The sequence below is a fragment of the Chrysemys picta genome, chromosome 7, assembly GCF_011386835.1.
Source record: "Chrysemys picta bellii isolate R12L10 chromosome 7, ASM1138683v2, whole genome shotgun sequence".
NCBI lineage: Eukaryota > Metazoa > Chordata > Testudines > Emydidae > Chrysemys > Chrysemys picta.
Window position 1 is genome coordinate 115,077,628 of NC_088797.1, and position 13,525 is coordinate 115,091,152.

General features: G+C 39.3%; 2 protein-coding genes across 4 annotated transcripts in view; one reads left to right on the forward strand and one right to left on the reverse strand.

Annotated features, from left to right (window-relative positions):
* The window catches only part of GFRA1 (GDNF family receptor alpha 1), a 322,326-nt gene that overhangs the window by 67,713 nt on the left and 241,088 nt on the right, over positions 1-13,525 (forward strand). The gene's annotated exons all lie outside the window — the stretch shown is intronic.
* LOC101943209 (coiled-coil domain-containing protein 172-like) overlaps positions 370-13,525 on the reverse strand; it is a 32,670-nt gene continuing 19,514 nt past the window's right edge. Inside the window, exons 6-7 of the mRNA XM_065552409.1 lie at positions 3,902-3,989; positions 370-2,182 (exon numbers count right to left, since the gene is read on the reverse strand). Coding sequence (XP_065408481.1) covers positions 2,153-2,182; positions 3,902-3,989 — 118 coding nt within the window. The 3' untranslated portion in view covers positions 370-2,152. The remainder of the gene's footprint in view (positions 2,183-3,901; positions 3,990-13,525) is intronic.

Below are 13,525 nucleotides of genomic sequence, written 5' to 3' on the forward strand. Positions count from 1 at the left end.
CATCCACTTCAATGGGCACAAGATGGAGAGCCTCTGTTTTTGACTCTCTTTTTTTTTGGCTGTGATTTTTTTTGTTTTGTTTATTCCATTGTCATCTGATGGAAATGGGGATAGTAAATGTCTTTTAATTGCGTAATCCTACAGTCGTTTCTAAGGGAAAACACCCCGAAGTGTTTTGCCTGACTAAAGGCTGTAGAATAGTTGTCTGTATCTCTAATTGTCTTTAACTGAACTAACAGCAAAATTATTTCTCATGTTAGACCTCGCTGTCAAACTAGGAAATCCTCAGTCCAGCTTTTCTTTAGTTAGCACTGGCACAAAATGCCTGACCATGTTTGCCTGAGGGTCATATAGACAAAAAAATCCAACTTTTTGCTAATATTTTTAATTGGATAATATTGCTTATATCACTCATTTGAATTTTATACATATGCTATTCAAATACTGTTTATATTTAACATCTATTACATGTATACTTTATATGTTTGGGCTGCATAGCTACCCATAACTAATACTATCGGAAAAGAGACACAAAGAAGACTTGTAAATGAACAATTTAAACACATGCATATGGAGATTGAATATTAATAACAGGTTTTCACCAGATTAGGAGTCAAATCCTAGTCAGTTGATTCTCATGGCTAGGACAATCAATGTCAATGACATTATCTGAATAAACAAGGCAGGAAAGTCCTAATCTCAGTACAGAGAAGGCCCAGATTTATGTAATTTTCACTCTCTTCCAGTTGCATAGCATGTAAATTACACCAGTTTAGCCACCTTGAGGTTTCTCTGACATAACTTGCATCTCCTTATACACCACCTCAGAATTTGATTCAATTCAGCAAAGGACTTGAGCACTCGTGTAACTTTAAGTAGGCAACTAGTATTATGGACATCACTGGGACTACTGATATGCTTAAAGTTAAGCTTATGCTTAAGTGCTGTGCTGAATCAAGGCCTAAAAGAACTCCCATGAAAAAAACACTTTAATATTAATTATGAAGTCAACTGTCATCATCAACTTTAACAGCAATAGTTATTGGTAATGGTAATAATTCCTACTTTATATGACTAGGTGGTTTTAGAGTATGCTTTGGGACCAACTCTTCAATCCATACATGGACAAAACTGCTATTAAAGTCAATGAGAATTTGCTGGATTTTTGAACTGCAGAATTAGCTCCTTACAGGGATAAACTCTCTCCCTCCATCTCAGATACAAGGGGGTGGTCAGTTTCCAAAAACTGTAAGAAAATATGCATTGTGGAGCTTGGATACAGTATTTCACTGGGAACAAATAGATCCACACCCCCCATCTTCCTCCACACCTGTGGAGTACCCTGGGCAATGTACCTGAGGCTGAAGTGGCAATCATGGAACATACAAAATTGAGTGGGGGAGGATTCCTTAAATCTAAACCCCAAGGAAATCCTCATCAAACAGCCCAATTACTTGTACCACGCACTGAGAATAGGATTTAGTCTGTAATGTTAACGGATGAGAATTAAGATAGTGATTTTTTTTTTTTGGAGCGGAGGTGTAATTAGAAATCATGTACTAACTAGCAGAGTGGCTTTGTGGTTGCTGCCACTCCATAGAAGTTATTCTGGTCTTTCACTTTTGTACTTCTGGGTTATGGTCTGCTTTATGAAGCTTGCACAATTGATCTTTTAAGGTATAAATAACCATATGGCATGGAAATATCTCCTGCTGGCAGCATAGGTGTCTGTCTCAGAGGAGACCCATGCTATTACCTTTCCTGGTAAGAGGAGGAATATGATGAAAGTGGATACACAGGGAAAATGGTACACTCAGAATGGAGTTAGTTATAGACTCTATTGTATCTGTACTGGCTTGTGTGCCATATTCAGAGATGGTAAAGGAACAGCCTAGGCAGGGATTCCTGTTGAATATGGGAATGGGATCACTGCCAAAACAGCAAAAATATTATTTTTGAAGTAACCAAATGCCGACATTAATAAACAGCAAAAGGAGAAGTTACAAAATCTACTGAGAAACAGAATCTTTGTTTTCCCAACAAGAAATATGAAGGATGACAGCTTAATAACAAAGGCTTACTAAAATGTGTGTAGTTAAAGTACTGCAAAGACTGATTTCTGTGACATTTAAATCAGTCTTCTGTATATTATTTATTTGCCTGAAGACTTTTGTGATAATTTCTGCAAAAAAGAAAGATACATGCATGTTAATTTGAAATACATGAAACAAATCCTCATTGTGAGATTATTCTTTATAAAGAATTTAAAAGGGCAATGACATGGTCACAACCTCCACCATATGTCAGCTGACTTGGGCTAGTATGTGGCCAGGAGTATTCACCACTCTCTTTAAAGAGGTATGTTAGATATTGTTGCTGTGTGTACTCCTTCACAGGAGGGAAAAACAACGTGCCTGGCTTGGATACATTACCTTTGGGAACTATTGTCTTTGCACAGCTCCTGCTCCCTTTTCCCCAAAACATGAGTATATCTACACTGCAATTAAACACCTGTGGCTGTCCTGTGTCAACTGGCTTGGGCTACGGGGTCCCAGAAGGATGCCCCCTAATGGGGTCCCAGAGTCCAGGCTCCAACCCAAGCCTAACATATACATTGTAATTAAACAGCTCTGTAGCCCAAGCCGAAGTCAGCTGACACGGGACAGCCAGGGATATTTAACTTCAGGGTTGACATACCCACAGTGGCTTAATGCCAAAATCTAACACTTGAATTTTAAGAAGACTGAATTTCTTTGTACTTATACTGTTTTTACAATAAATGTTAAACATATGTAATGTATCAGTATACCAAATGAAATGTATTTTGTTTACACATCACATACAGCATCCTGTACATAGTGACGTATGTAACGTTCCCAAACCACCTCAATCAGCTTTAAGATCAGGATAGCTACATTGCTATATTTAAAGTTGAGCATTTCCATTAGGCATCTCATTTGGGGAGTTTAATCTCACTCTGTGTATTTATATAGCCCCTGTCCTCATAGTATATGAGCATCTCCCAGCATTATTATTCCCGGCCTGGCTTGAGAGTGTACATTTTAGATGTGTTTTAGACCTCTGAGAAATCAAAAAAGTAGAAGTTTGCATTTTGCAAAACTTTTTTTTAATTGCTCGTGATAAAGTTAATGAATGAGGTTCAAGGTTATCATCCCTCCAAATAAAGGGTTATGCAATAAATTACTCTGCCACAAACATTTTAACTGTTCATCGAAACCAATGTACATAAATCCAAATAAGTCATATCCTGTTACTGCCACATTTTTTTTTCCTAGTGGGAGTTGTATCATCAAACAGTAGCTAGACCAGAGACTCCAAAACATCAACAGAAACCCTTCACTCCTGAAAATGAGACCCTTAAAGTGTTTACCTGCAATGTGTTTGTCCCCTCCTTTTTAAAAACTAATATTAAGAGCAGTAAAATTCATAAAATCACAAGTGTTGAATAAATAAAGCTAATGTGACACAAACTAACAGTTATGAAAATTGAAGAAAAGGTTGCTATTTTGCAGAAAATATGCAGTCTTCTCTAGTCAGTTTCCATAAAGAACCCTATGACTTTACAACATTCAATAAATACTTGAGAGTTGTACTCCCCTGTGCCCCAATTGCTACATGTCTATTTCAATAAAGGTTGCTGTCTAGGGTCAATGTAGCTCCTACTGCAAGATCTGCATTCAAGCGGTTCAGCATTCAAGAGGCTAATATTAATGGTGGCCCTACAACTAAATCCCTGCATCTTTTGCTGAAAATTTCTCAGTCTTAACAGATAATGTTTTTCTGATTTTCCCTTTTCAGTGAAGAATGGGGCTCTAGGCAGTTTGCAAATGGTGGGCCTAAAATTAATGGAAATTAGGAGCGCTAAATAAAAAGAGCATACCATCTGCAGAAATTCAATTTCTGTTTGAAGAGCTTCACAAACATTCTCCAAGTCATCTCCTTTGTAAATTTCCAGTTCTTTTTTAATCCTGTTTCAATTAAAAAAAAAATCATATCCAAGGCTAGTCAATTGAATTATTGTTTCATTCAAATTTGGTCCAAGCATGCAATCTGATCAGCATGGGCAGACCCTGATATCCTACCTGCACAGATCTGATTGCGTGATCAAGAGCTAGATTTGCAGTTATGACAGACCTGTATGTTCAACACCACATAACTACTTGAGATTATCCATCACTGGCAGTTGCGGTAGTGACGAGAACTTTAGAAAATGACAATCTCTGGGTTTGAAGAAAATATATCTAGAATAAGTGCTGTAACAGACAAATGTGAATTATAGGGCTATAATTCTATGCTGGGTTGTGGTGATATCATAAACTATGAGAGGATTATAACCTCATAATTCAAAATTTGCCTTTTTTTTAATACATGGATTTGAATCATTGATCCAGGCCCTCCACAGGCTCCCACTACTGTTGCCTCCATAGTTATCGCTGCTGGCTTTCCATTGCTGTTATGTTTGTTCCATTCTGTTGCTGTCCTCTCCTTTGCAATACCAATAGCCTATGTCGGGGGTTCTCAACCTTCTCCATGGCGTGGATCAATTTCAATAGAGTGATTCTCTGATTATACCTCCCCTCCTGTTCACCGTGCTGTGCCCCATTTCTCCTTCCATTCAATGTCACACGACAGCCCTATGGCAACTGCAGCAATTGCTTACCTGGAAAGATAGTAGTATTAAAAGTATCTTTAATTTTTAAAAGTGTTTGTAGCTAAATTGGCATATGCATTAGCAGCTGGAAATAAGGAGGTGCCAGCACCTTGTGACCAGCCACCTCACTGTGTGGACCACCAGAAAGTGCTCTGCAAGCCAACAATGGTTCAGAGTCTGGGAACCTCCATGTTAAATCTTTCTTAAACTGAAGGGCCCGAGGTCTTCACATTGAGTTTCTAGGAGGGATGTTATGGAGAATGAAATTGGTCACAATTGTCTAATTGTCACTCGGCACCAAGCTCAAAAAGCCCTACAAACACAGAACCTGTGACTGAGTTAACTTCTGGCACGGAAGCAGTTAATACAGCAGCTTCTTGTCAACAAAATTCTGAATTGTGGCGGATCCTGAGACAGAGGAAATGTCCCCTCCAGATGTTACTGGAGACTGGATAGAGCCATTGAGAGGGATTGACTTACCTAATACTGTCTCCAGAGTGGCCTCAGAGGCCATGACCAGAAGAACAGAGGCCCTGTTCATCAGATAACTAGAGTCTGTGCAACTCTCACAGAAGCAAAGAGAGCTATTCACAAATGAATAATCCTCTCTAAAGGGGACAGGTTCCCATGGGGAATATTAAAGCTTAGGAAACAAGCAAGCAATTAGTGCTGTCAAAGGTACCAGTCCAAATTACTGTGCATCACCCATTATATTTACTTAGCTAGACATTTAATGGACCAAGAGAAAAGCTAACCCCAAACTTTTAGTGGCCTGAAGTATATCAAGCAGTAAAATTATACGGTGAGCCCTGTCATGGGTGCTAACAGGTAGAGAAACAGAAGAGAACTGCAAAGTTAGCTTAAGTCCATTTCCTATAACAGAAGAACAATTTCAAAGGGTCACGCTGGATATTTTGGGCCTGCTATATAGGCAGACAAAGAGGGAAGAGGTATATCCTGGTGCTAGTGAAATATGCCAGCCGTTCCCTTACAGCAGTAGCCCTGCGCACTGCTGATGTTGAGAGAGAAACTGACAACCTTTAAGTGTTTCATATATTGGGTGTTAGAGGATACTAGTGAGTTAGCCTAGTATGTATATATAGATGACATTTCTTTAGTCAGCCTAACATGGGCAGAGCATCTCTTCCACATGGGGCAGTGATGCTTCTCATAAAAATGGCTTTGCTAACCATGAAAGAAAAAGTGTAACCTTGATTTGATAGAATTAGCTTATTCGGGACACAGAGTTAGAATGGATGTATTTAATAACAGAGACTGATGTTTGTTTCATTTTTTTCCCATTAAGGTACCAAAAAAGGCAAACGGCAGAAAGGGATAAGTTAGAGCTGTATCTGATGTGTGAGGTCTCTCTGTTTAGAGAAGGGTTACAGAAGCTTACAGAAGCATTTCTTTGGAAACAAACTGCATACATACATGTGTTCTGACAAAGAAGGAAGATTTTAAAGAATGTTTTAAAGATGGTCTACAGTGTAGTCCACCAACTTTTTAGTACTGCAGTTCCCTTACAGATATTTTAAAATGTGGTGGCTCCCTATACCAAATGCCTTTTTTTTTTTTTACTGACGCAGGATACTAGAATCAAGATGGATTCTAGAGTTTGGATGGTTTTTGTGACTTTAACTATATATAGTTTGTTTAATTATATAATCTGATCTAATCTGGGTTTTTAAAACTATAGTTTGAAACTATAGGGTTTTCGGGGAGTGGGGGAGGGGGTTGGTGTCTTTGGACAGAGCCTAAAATTTTAGTGAAAAGAATGGACCTGTTCTGAACTGTATGGTTGAGCAATGTTTGGTTGAATCTCTGATAGTGCCGGATATTACTTGTTTTCCAAGTTTAAATGATTTCTGTGTTTAGTTTTCCTGGAAACAATTGCTGAAAATGCAGACACACAGAAATAACTAAAACTAAATGGAAGCAGTAGCTTCATAGCTTCATCACTGAGTTCTTTGTACTCTCCCCTAACAGAAATCCAGAATTCCTGATTTGTCATTTTTGAAAATTTGGTGAGTTTTTAGCATGTGATCACTTGACAATTGATTTTCTTGAGCTGAGATACCTAAGGTTGGAATTGAGTCAGCTGTTACCAAGAATGTCTTTCAAATGCAATCAATGTGGAGATTCATGTTCAATTTCAGGAAAATATTCATCAAAGTGGGAATACAATCTAGACAAATGAGTAAATATTGGGTCGTTAATTCCATTTTGATGACTTTCACTTTGTTCTTTTTAAAAGTCTGATAATATTGGAAACATCTTAGTAACTCCCTTTTCAATGTGGCATCTTCAAAGACAAACTTTCTTCATTAATCCCCTGATTTTCTCTTTTAAATCTAGTATATTTGCATTCCAACCTTGAAGTGTTAGGTTCAGTGCATTCCATTTGCTAATATGTCCACTGATTAACCCAATGTAGTAAAGAAGTCCACTTACATATGTAATCTGCAAGGTCTGTTTTCCACAAGGAGGAAAATTCTGATTTCATCACACAATTCAAAACCACCTGCCTTTGCTATGAAACAAAACTTGCCTGTGGTCAGTGCCCATTTGTTCACATAACATACTGAAAGAGTGTATGATCACCAAGGATCCTAGTTTTCTGTGATTTAAAAAAAATTCTCCTATAAGAAACATAAAAATCCATGTTTTTCTGTGATTAAAATTAAATGTTGAATTGCAGTTTCCCTAGCCACAACATATATAGGTATCAGTTGAACACAATGTTATTGATACAGTAGAACCCTGTTTGTCCGAGCCTCCGTTATCTGGCTCTCCATATTAACCAAATTCGGGCTAACAGTGGAGCCCCGGGATGGCAGGGCTCCCGCCATCAGCCCCAGGGTGTTTAATATGGAGAGCCGGTTAATGGAGACTCGGCTAAATGGGGTACTACTGTATATGTTTTTATTTTTTCACAAAATGTAAAAACTGAAGATTCCCTGTAAAAATGCAAATTCCATATATTTTTCCATGGTAGATGGATGTCTAGGATCCCTGGTGATCACTGCCCAGGATTTTATAAAATTAACACTTTTAATAACAATGTTGAGAGTCTTATATACTTCAGGTTGCAAATTCTTCAATTCCAAAGCTTGGTGATGAATCATACAGTTTCCAAATTGATGCTGGTGTCACTTTCTTTAATCGTGCTGCAACGTCCCTGTTCTTTCCAGTCATGGCTGCAGCCCCCTCCCCACACATTCTCCTCCGCACACAGCCCAGTTAAGACCTTCATCCACTATGAATTTAGCAAGGATCTTGAGTATTTTCTCACTTGTTGTTCGAGTTGGGCTTTTTTGTAAAATAAAAATCCAGCTATTGTATCTGCTGTGACAAATTTCATATAACGGAGAAGCTGAACTATGTTGGCTATGTCTGTGGATTCATCAAGCTTCGGTGTAAAACTTTTACGCTTCTTAACTTGTACTTACAACTGGTCCTGGCCGTTTTCTGCAAGATCATCATTGTGCCAAGGGATAGAATTATTTGACATCGGAATGATTTTCAATGCCATTGCTGTTCTCCAATCATAATTCTACACATCTATGGCTGCTGGAAGAAAAAGGCTCTTGCCAACAGTGTTTGCATTTTGCAATTTTCTTCTAAGGCTTTTTGAGGAAGCTTCTTTAGGTTTTTTTTTTTTAAAATGCTTTCTTTGTTCTTGTTTCCGAAAGAAATTTTTTTGGCTCTTGTGTACAAATTCCAGGTATTTATTTTCTAAATGACAGGTTTCAGAGTAGCAGCCATGTTAGTCTGTATCCGCAAAAAGAACAGGAGTACTTGTGACACCTTAGAGACTAACAAATTTATTTGAGCATAAGCTTTCGTGGGCTACAGCATCCGAAGAAGTGGGCTGTAGCCCATGAAAGCTTATGCTCAAATAAATTTGTTAGTCTCTAAGGTGCCACGAGTACTCCTGTTCTATTTTCTAAATGTCTCTGTTTTTTCTCTGGCCTCAGATTTTCATTTATTAACACTTGAAAACAAATGACACATTGTGACTGTGGACTCTCCACAGTAATATCAAGACACAAAAATCCAAACATAATGTAACTGTCATCGTATTATCTTTTTTTCTTCCTTTTTCAGTTTAAATTTATTAAAGTCATCATCATCTTCAGCCAAACATTTGCTACATGTAGGCTTAACACTTGATAAAAATCATTCCATTATAAAGATAAGATGCACTTGAATTATAGAACCATAGGGTTAGAAAGGACCGCAAAGGTCATCTAGTCTAACCGCCTCCCAAAATGCAGGATTTGGTGTGTCTAAACCATCCAAGACAGATGGCTATCCAGCCTCCTTTGAAAATCTCCAGTGAATAAGCTTCCACAACCTCCTGAGGAAGTCTGTTCCTTGTCCTACTGCTCTTACAGTTAGGAAGTTTTTCCTGAGATTTAATCTAAATTTGCTATGCTGTAGATTGAACCCATTGCCTCTTGTCCTGCCCTTTATGGCAAGAGACAACAACTTTTCTCAATCTATTTTATGGCAATTTTTCAAGTATCTGAAGACCACTATCTTATCCCACCAAGTCTCCTCTTTTCCAAACTAAACATACCCAGTTCCTTCAGCCTTTGCTAATATGGCTTCCATTCCATCTCTTTGATCATCTTTGTTGCTCGCCTCTGGATCCTTTCCAGTTTCTCTACATCCTTTCTACATATATTGGTGACCAGAGCTGAGGCCTAACCAGCAGCGAGTAGAGTGATACTATCACCTCCGGTGACTTGCATGCTATGCCTCTGTTAATGCAACCTAAACTTGCATTTGCTTTTTTTGCAACAGCATCACACTACTGACTCGTGAGGTTGTGATCCACCACAACTCCCAGATCCTTCTCAGCAGTGCTGCTACCAAGCTGGTTATCCACCATTCTGGTTTTGTGCCTTTGTTTTTCCTTCCCTATGTGTAGCACTTTACATTTGTCTTTATTGAATTTCATTTTGTTGTCTATAGCCCAGTTTATTAAGATCCCGCTGAATTTTAGCTCTATTCTCCAAATTATTAGCAACCCCCTCTAGTTTTATGTCATCTGCAAACTTGATCAGTATGCTCTCTCTACCTGCCAGGTCACTAATAAAGATGTTAAACAACACCGGACCCAGAACAGATCCCTGTGGAACCCCACTTGAGACGTTCCTCCAATCTGACATAATTCCAGTAATAGTTTCTCTTTGTTTGTGGTTGTTTAATCAATTATGTATTCATTTAATGGTAGTTCCACCGAGCCTGCATTTCTCCAGCTTACTTATCAGAATGTCATGTGGGACCCTGGCAAAAGCCTTGCTGAAGTCCAGGTATATTACGTCCACCGCATTTCCCCCCTATCCACCAAATCAGTTAGCCTGTCAAAGAAGGAAATCAATCAGGTTTGGCATGATTTGTTCTTGGTAAATTCATGCTGTCTGCTAGTGATCCATGCTGGCTGCTGCTTCATCTTCCACATATTCGCAAATTGAATATTTTATATATTGCTCAAGTAGCTTCCTAGATATTGAAGTCAGACTGACTGGTCTATAGTTCCCCAGCTCCTCTTTTATCGCCCTTTTAAAGTTGGGGCATTACATTAGCCCTTCTCCAGTCTTCCAGGACCTCTGCTATCATCCATGAGTTTGTAAATATTATTGCCAGTGGGTCTGAGATTTATTCAGCTAATTCCTTCAGTACCCTCAGTGAATAGCATCCTGCCCCACTGATTTTAATTCATTCAGATTGGTCAGAAGATCTCTTTACTTATCTCAATCTGCATCCCTTCCTTTTTGTCTATGGTAACTTCACTTGTCGTCCGGTCATGTGTTATTTTTTGTGAGAAGACTGAAGCAAAGTCGGCCTTGAGCAGCTATGCCTTCCTATCATCTTCCTTTACCAGCTTCACCTTCTTCAACCCACACTGTGCTTGGTCTTTCTTTTTTGCCTGGCATATTTTAAGAACCCCTTCTTGTTGTCTCTAACATTTCTTGCCAGCTGTGACTCATTCTTTGCCTTGGCTTTCCTGATTTTGTCTCCATGTGCTCATATTATTCCCATGTATACTTCCTTGGTGACTTGCCCCTCCTTCCTTCCATTTCCTGTATGTATCCCTTTTGGTGTTTAGATAGCTAAAAAGCTCCTTTGGCTCTTTTTATCCTTCCTCTGCATCAGAATAGCTTGGTGTTGAGACAGCCCGTTTGACTCCTTTTCTTCCTAATTGGACCTTACTCACTATTTCTCTGAGTCAGTTGAAATCTGCCTTTCTGAAGTCCAGTGTCCTTGTTTTGTTGTTCTCATGTCCTCCTTTCCATAGGATATTGAATTCTATCAGATCATGATCACTTCCTCCCAAGTTCCAGAACATCTTCATGTTCGCAACTAATTCATCTCTGTTTGTCAAAACCAGATCCAAAATGGTTGAGCCCCTAGTTGTTTCCTCAACTTTCTGAATCAGAAAACTGTCCTCTACACACGGTAAGAATTTGCAGGACGTATAATGTTTTGCTGTAATAGTCTTCCAACAGATCTCAGGGAAGTTAAAATCCCCCATTAATACTAGCTCATGCGTATTAGTTAATCTTGTTACCTGCTTGTAGAATGACTCATCCACCTGACTTTGTGGCCTATAATAGACCCCCGCCGTAATGTCGCTACTGTTCTTTCCCCTTGTTATCTTCACCCAGAGACTCTCTGTAGCTCTGCCTCTCACTTCCCCTTGGACCTTATAGGAAGTGTATATGTTCTTGATGTACAGCGCAACACATACTCCTTTTATTCCCAAACCTAGCCTTTTGGAAAAATCTGTCTCATTCAATGCTGGTACTCCAATCAAGGGAGTTGTCCCCACAGTGTCTGTAATGCCAATTAACTCATAATCTTCTTCATATACCATACCCATACTCCTTGTATTTGTATATAGGCATCAAAGATATTTTGCAGACTGCCTTGTTGCTTTCCTTTTTGCCTTTTTAATGCAGTTGTGATTTCTAGTCCCTTGTCCAGAAATTAGCCCCTTCCCCTGTTCTTTGCCTAGATGCATATCGGACAGATTTTGGTGACCATCCCCCATAGGACCTAGTTTAAAGCTCTCCTTATCAGGTTAGCCAGACAATGTCCAAAGATGCTCTTCCAGTATTTGATAGATGGAGCCCATCCCAGCAGGGTAATCCTCTTTCCTGGAACATCAGCTTGTTGTCAAAGAAGCTAAAGCCCTCTTGCCGACACCACCTGCATAGCCAAGCATTTACTTCCGCAATTCAACTATACTTGCCCAGGCCTTTCCCTTTAATAGGGAGGAGGAACGAGAACACAACTTGCACTCCAAATTCTTTTATCCTTCTTTCCCAGAGCCCACATAGTCTGCAGTGATCTGCTCCAGGTCATTCTTGGCAGTAGTGTTGGTGCCCATTTGATAAGCAGGAAGGGATAGAGGTCCCAGTGCTTGATGAGTCTTGGCAGACTTTCAGTCACATCCTGAATTCTAGCTTCAGGCAAGCAGCACACTTCTCAGGATTCCCAGTCTGGATGGCAGATGGATGACTCTTTCCCCTTAGGAGGAAGTCCCCGACCACTACCACCCTTTTCCTCCCCTTGGGAGTTAGTTGGGTTCTCCCTCAGCCCTCTTCCACTATCTGGTAGTGATGGTGCTGCTGCTGGCACTGGAAGTCTTTTTGCCTACCTCTCCAGCAAGGGGCCTTCAGCAGAGACTTCCTGCTGAACGCTTCCCTCTGGAGGAAGTCTCTCTGCTGAAGGTCTCCTGAAGGAGCGGAGGGCACAGAAGCTCCGAGCCTCAGTGGGAGCAGCAGCATAAACTGCAGAACCATAGATAAGGTACAGGAAATTTTTAAGCTCAGTTTAATAGTCTCTTAATTAGAAAATAAAATGGGCATATCTCCTATTCCTCCCCTCCCCTCATAAACACTCATGGCTCCCTTGTGAATCCTTCAAAGCTCCTTTCAAGAGCCAAGGCTCATAGTTTGGGAGACACTGCTCTAAGAGGTAATATGCATTGCACTGTAATAAAGTGAATGTATAGCTCACAGATCCTTTAGAAGGGAGAAGTGATACACTTAAAGGTCTAAGCCTCAGATTCTGATCTTGATTACATTGATTTAAATCAGAGTATCTTCATTGTCTTTGCTCCTAATTTATTACTTTCTGTATTTTCCTCTGTTAGCTTGATATTAAAAGCCTAATTTGTTTAAGAAAAACAAAAGCATAGTTTATTTAATATGGGACTAGGCAGACACTGATTGCTTTCAAAGTGAACACTGCTGTTCTTGTCTTCTGGAGTCAGGTGAAATTGATGTGTCTGATAGTCTGGTTGCGGGTCTTGAGCCACAAATGATACCATGGCCGTGATTCATGTGAGGAGTCCCAACTCACTTTGTGGCACCAGTACTGAGGGTAAAATAACTGAGACTCAAGCAATAATTTCACTCATATTTGCTTATCTGCCTCTTGGAGCTATTATGAGAATTAACTAATTGCGATCTGTGAAGTGCTTTGAAACTGTCAAGTGCTAATTAAATAATTATTTATGCATTTTATTTTAAAAGTTTTTCTAAAACTTTTAAATAGTCAGGTGGAGACATTTACATTTCTCAGCGTTTGGGGGACAGTGGTAAGTCATTCTCATTCAAATGGAGAGGTTAATTTTACATTAATCAATTGATTCTACTTTCAAGTCTTCCTTCTTTCTTATTTAGAAACTAAGTAATTACAGTATGTGCCAGGAATATTATACTCACAAAACAGGAGATGTCTGTTAGGTTATAGGCTACACAATCAATGCTGTGGAGACGCCTGAGTTAGTGAATAAATGATGAAGTTTTACCAGAAAGAATGCAGAGACAA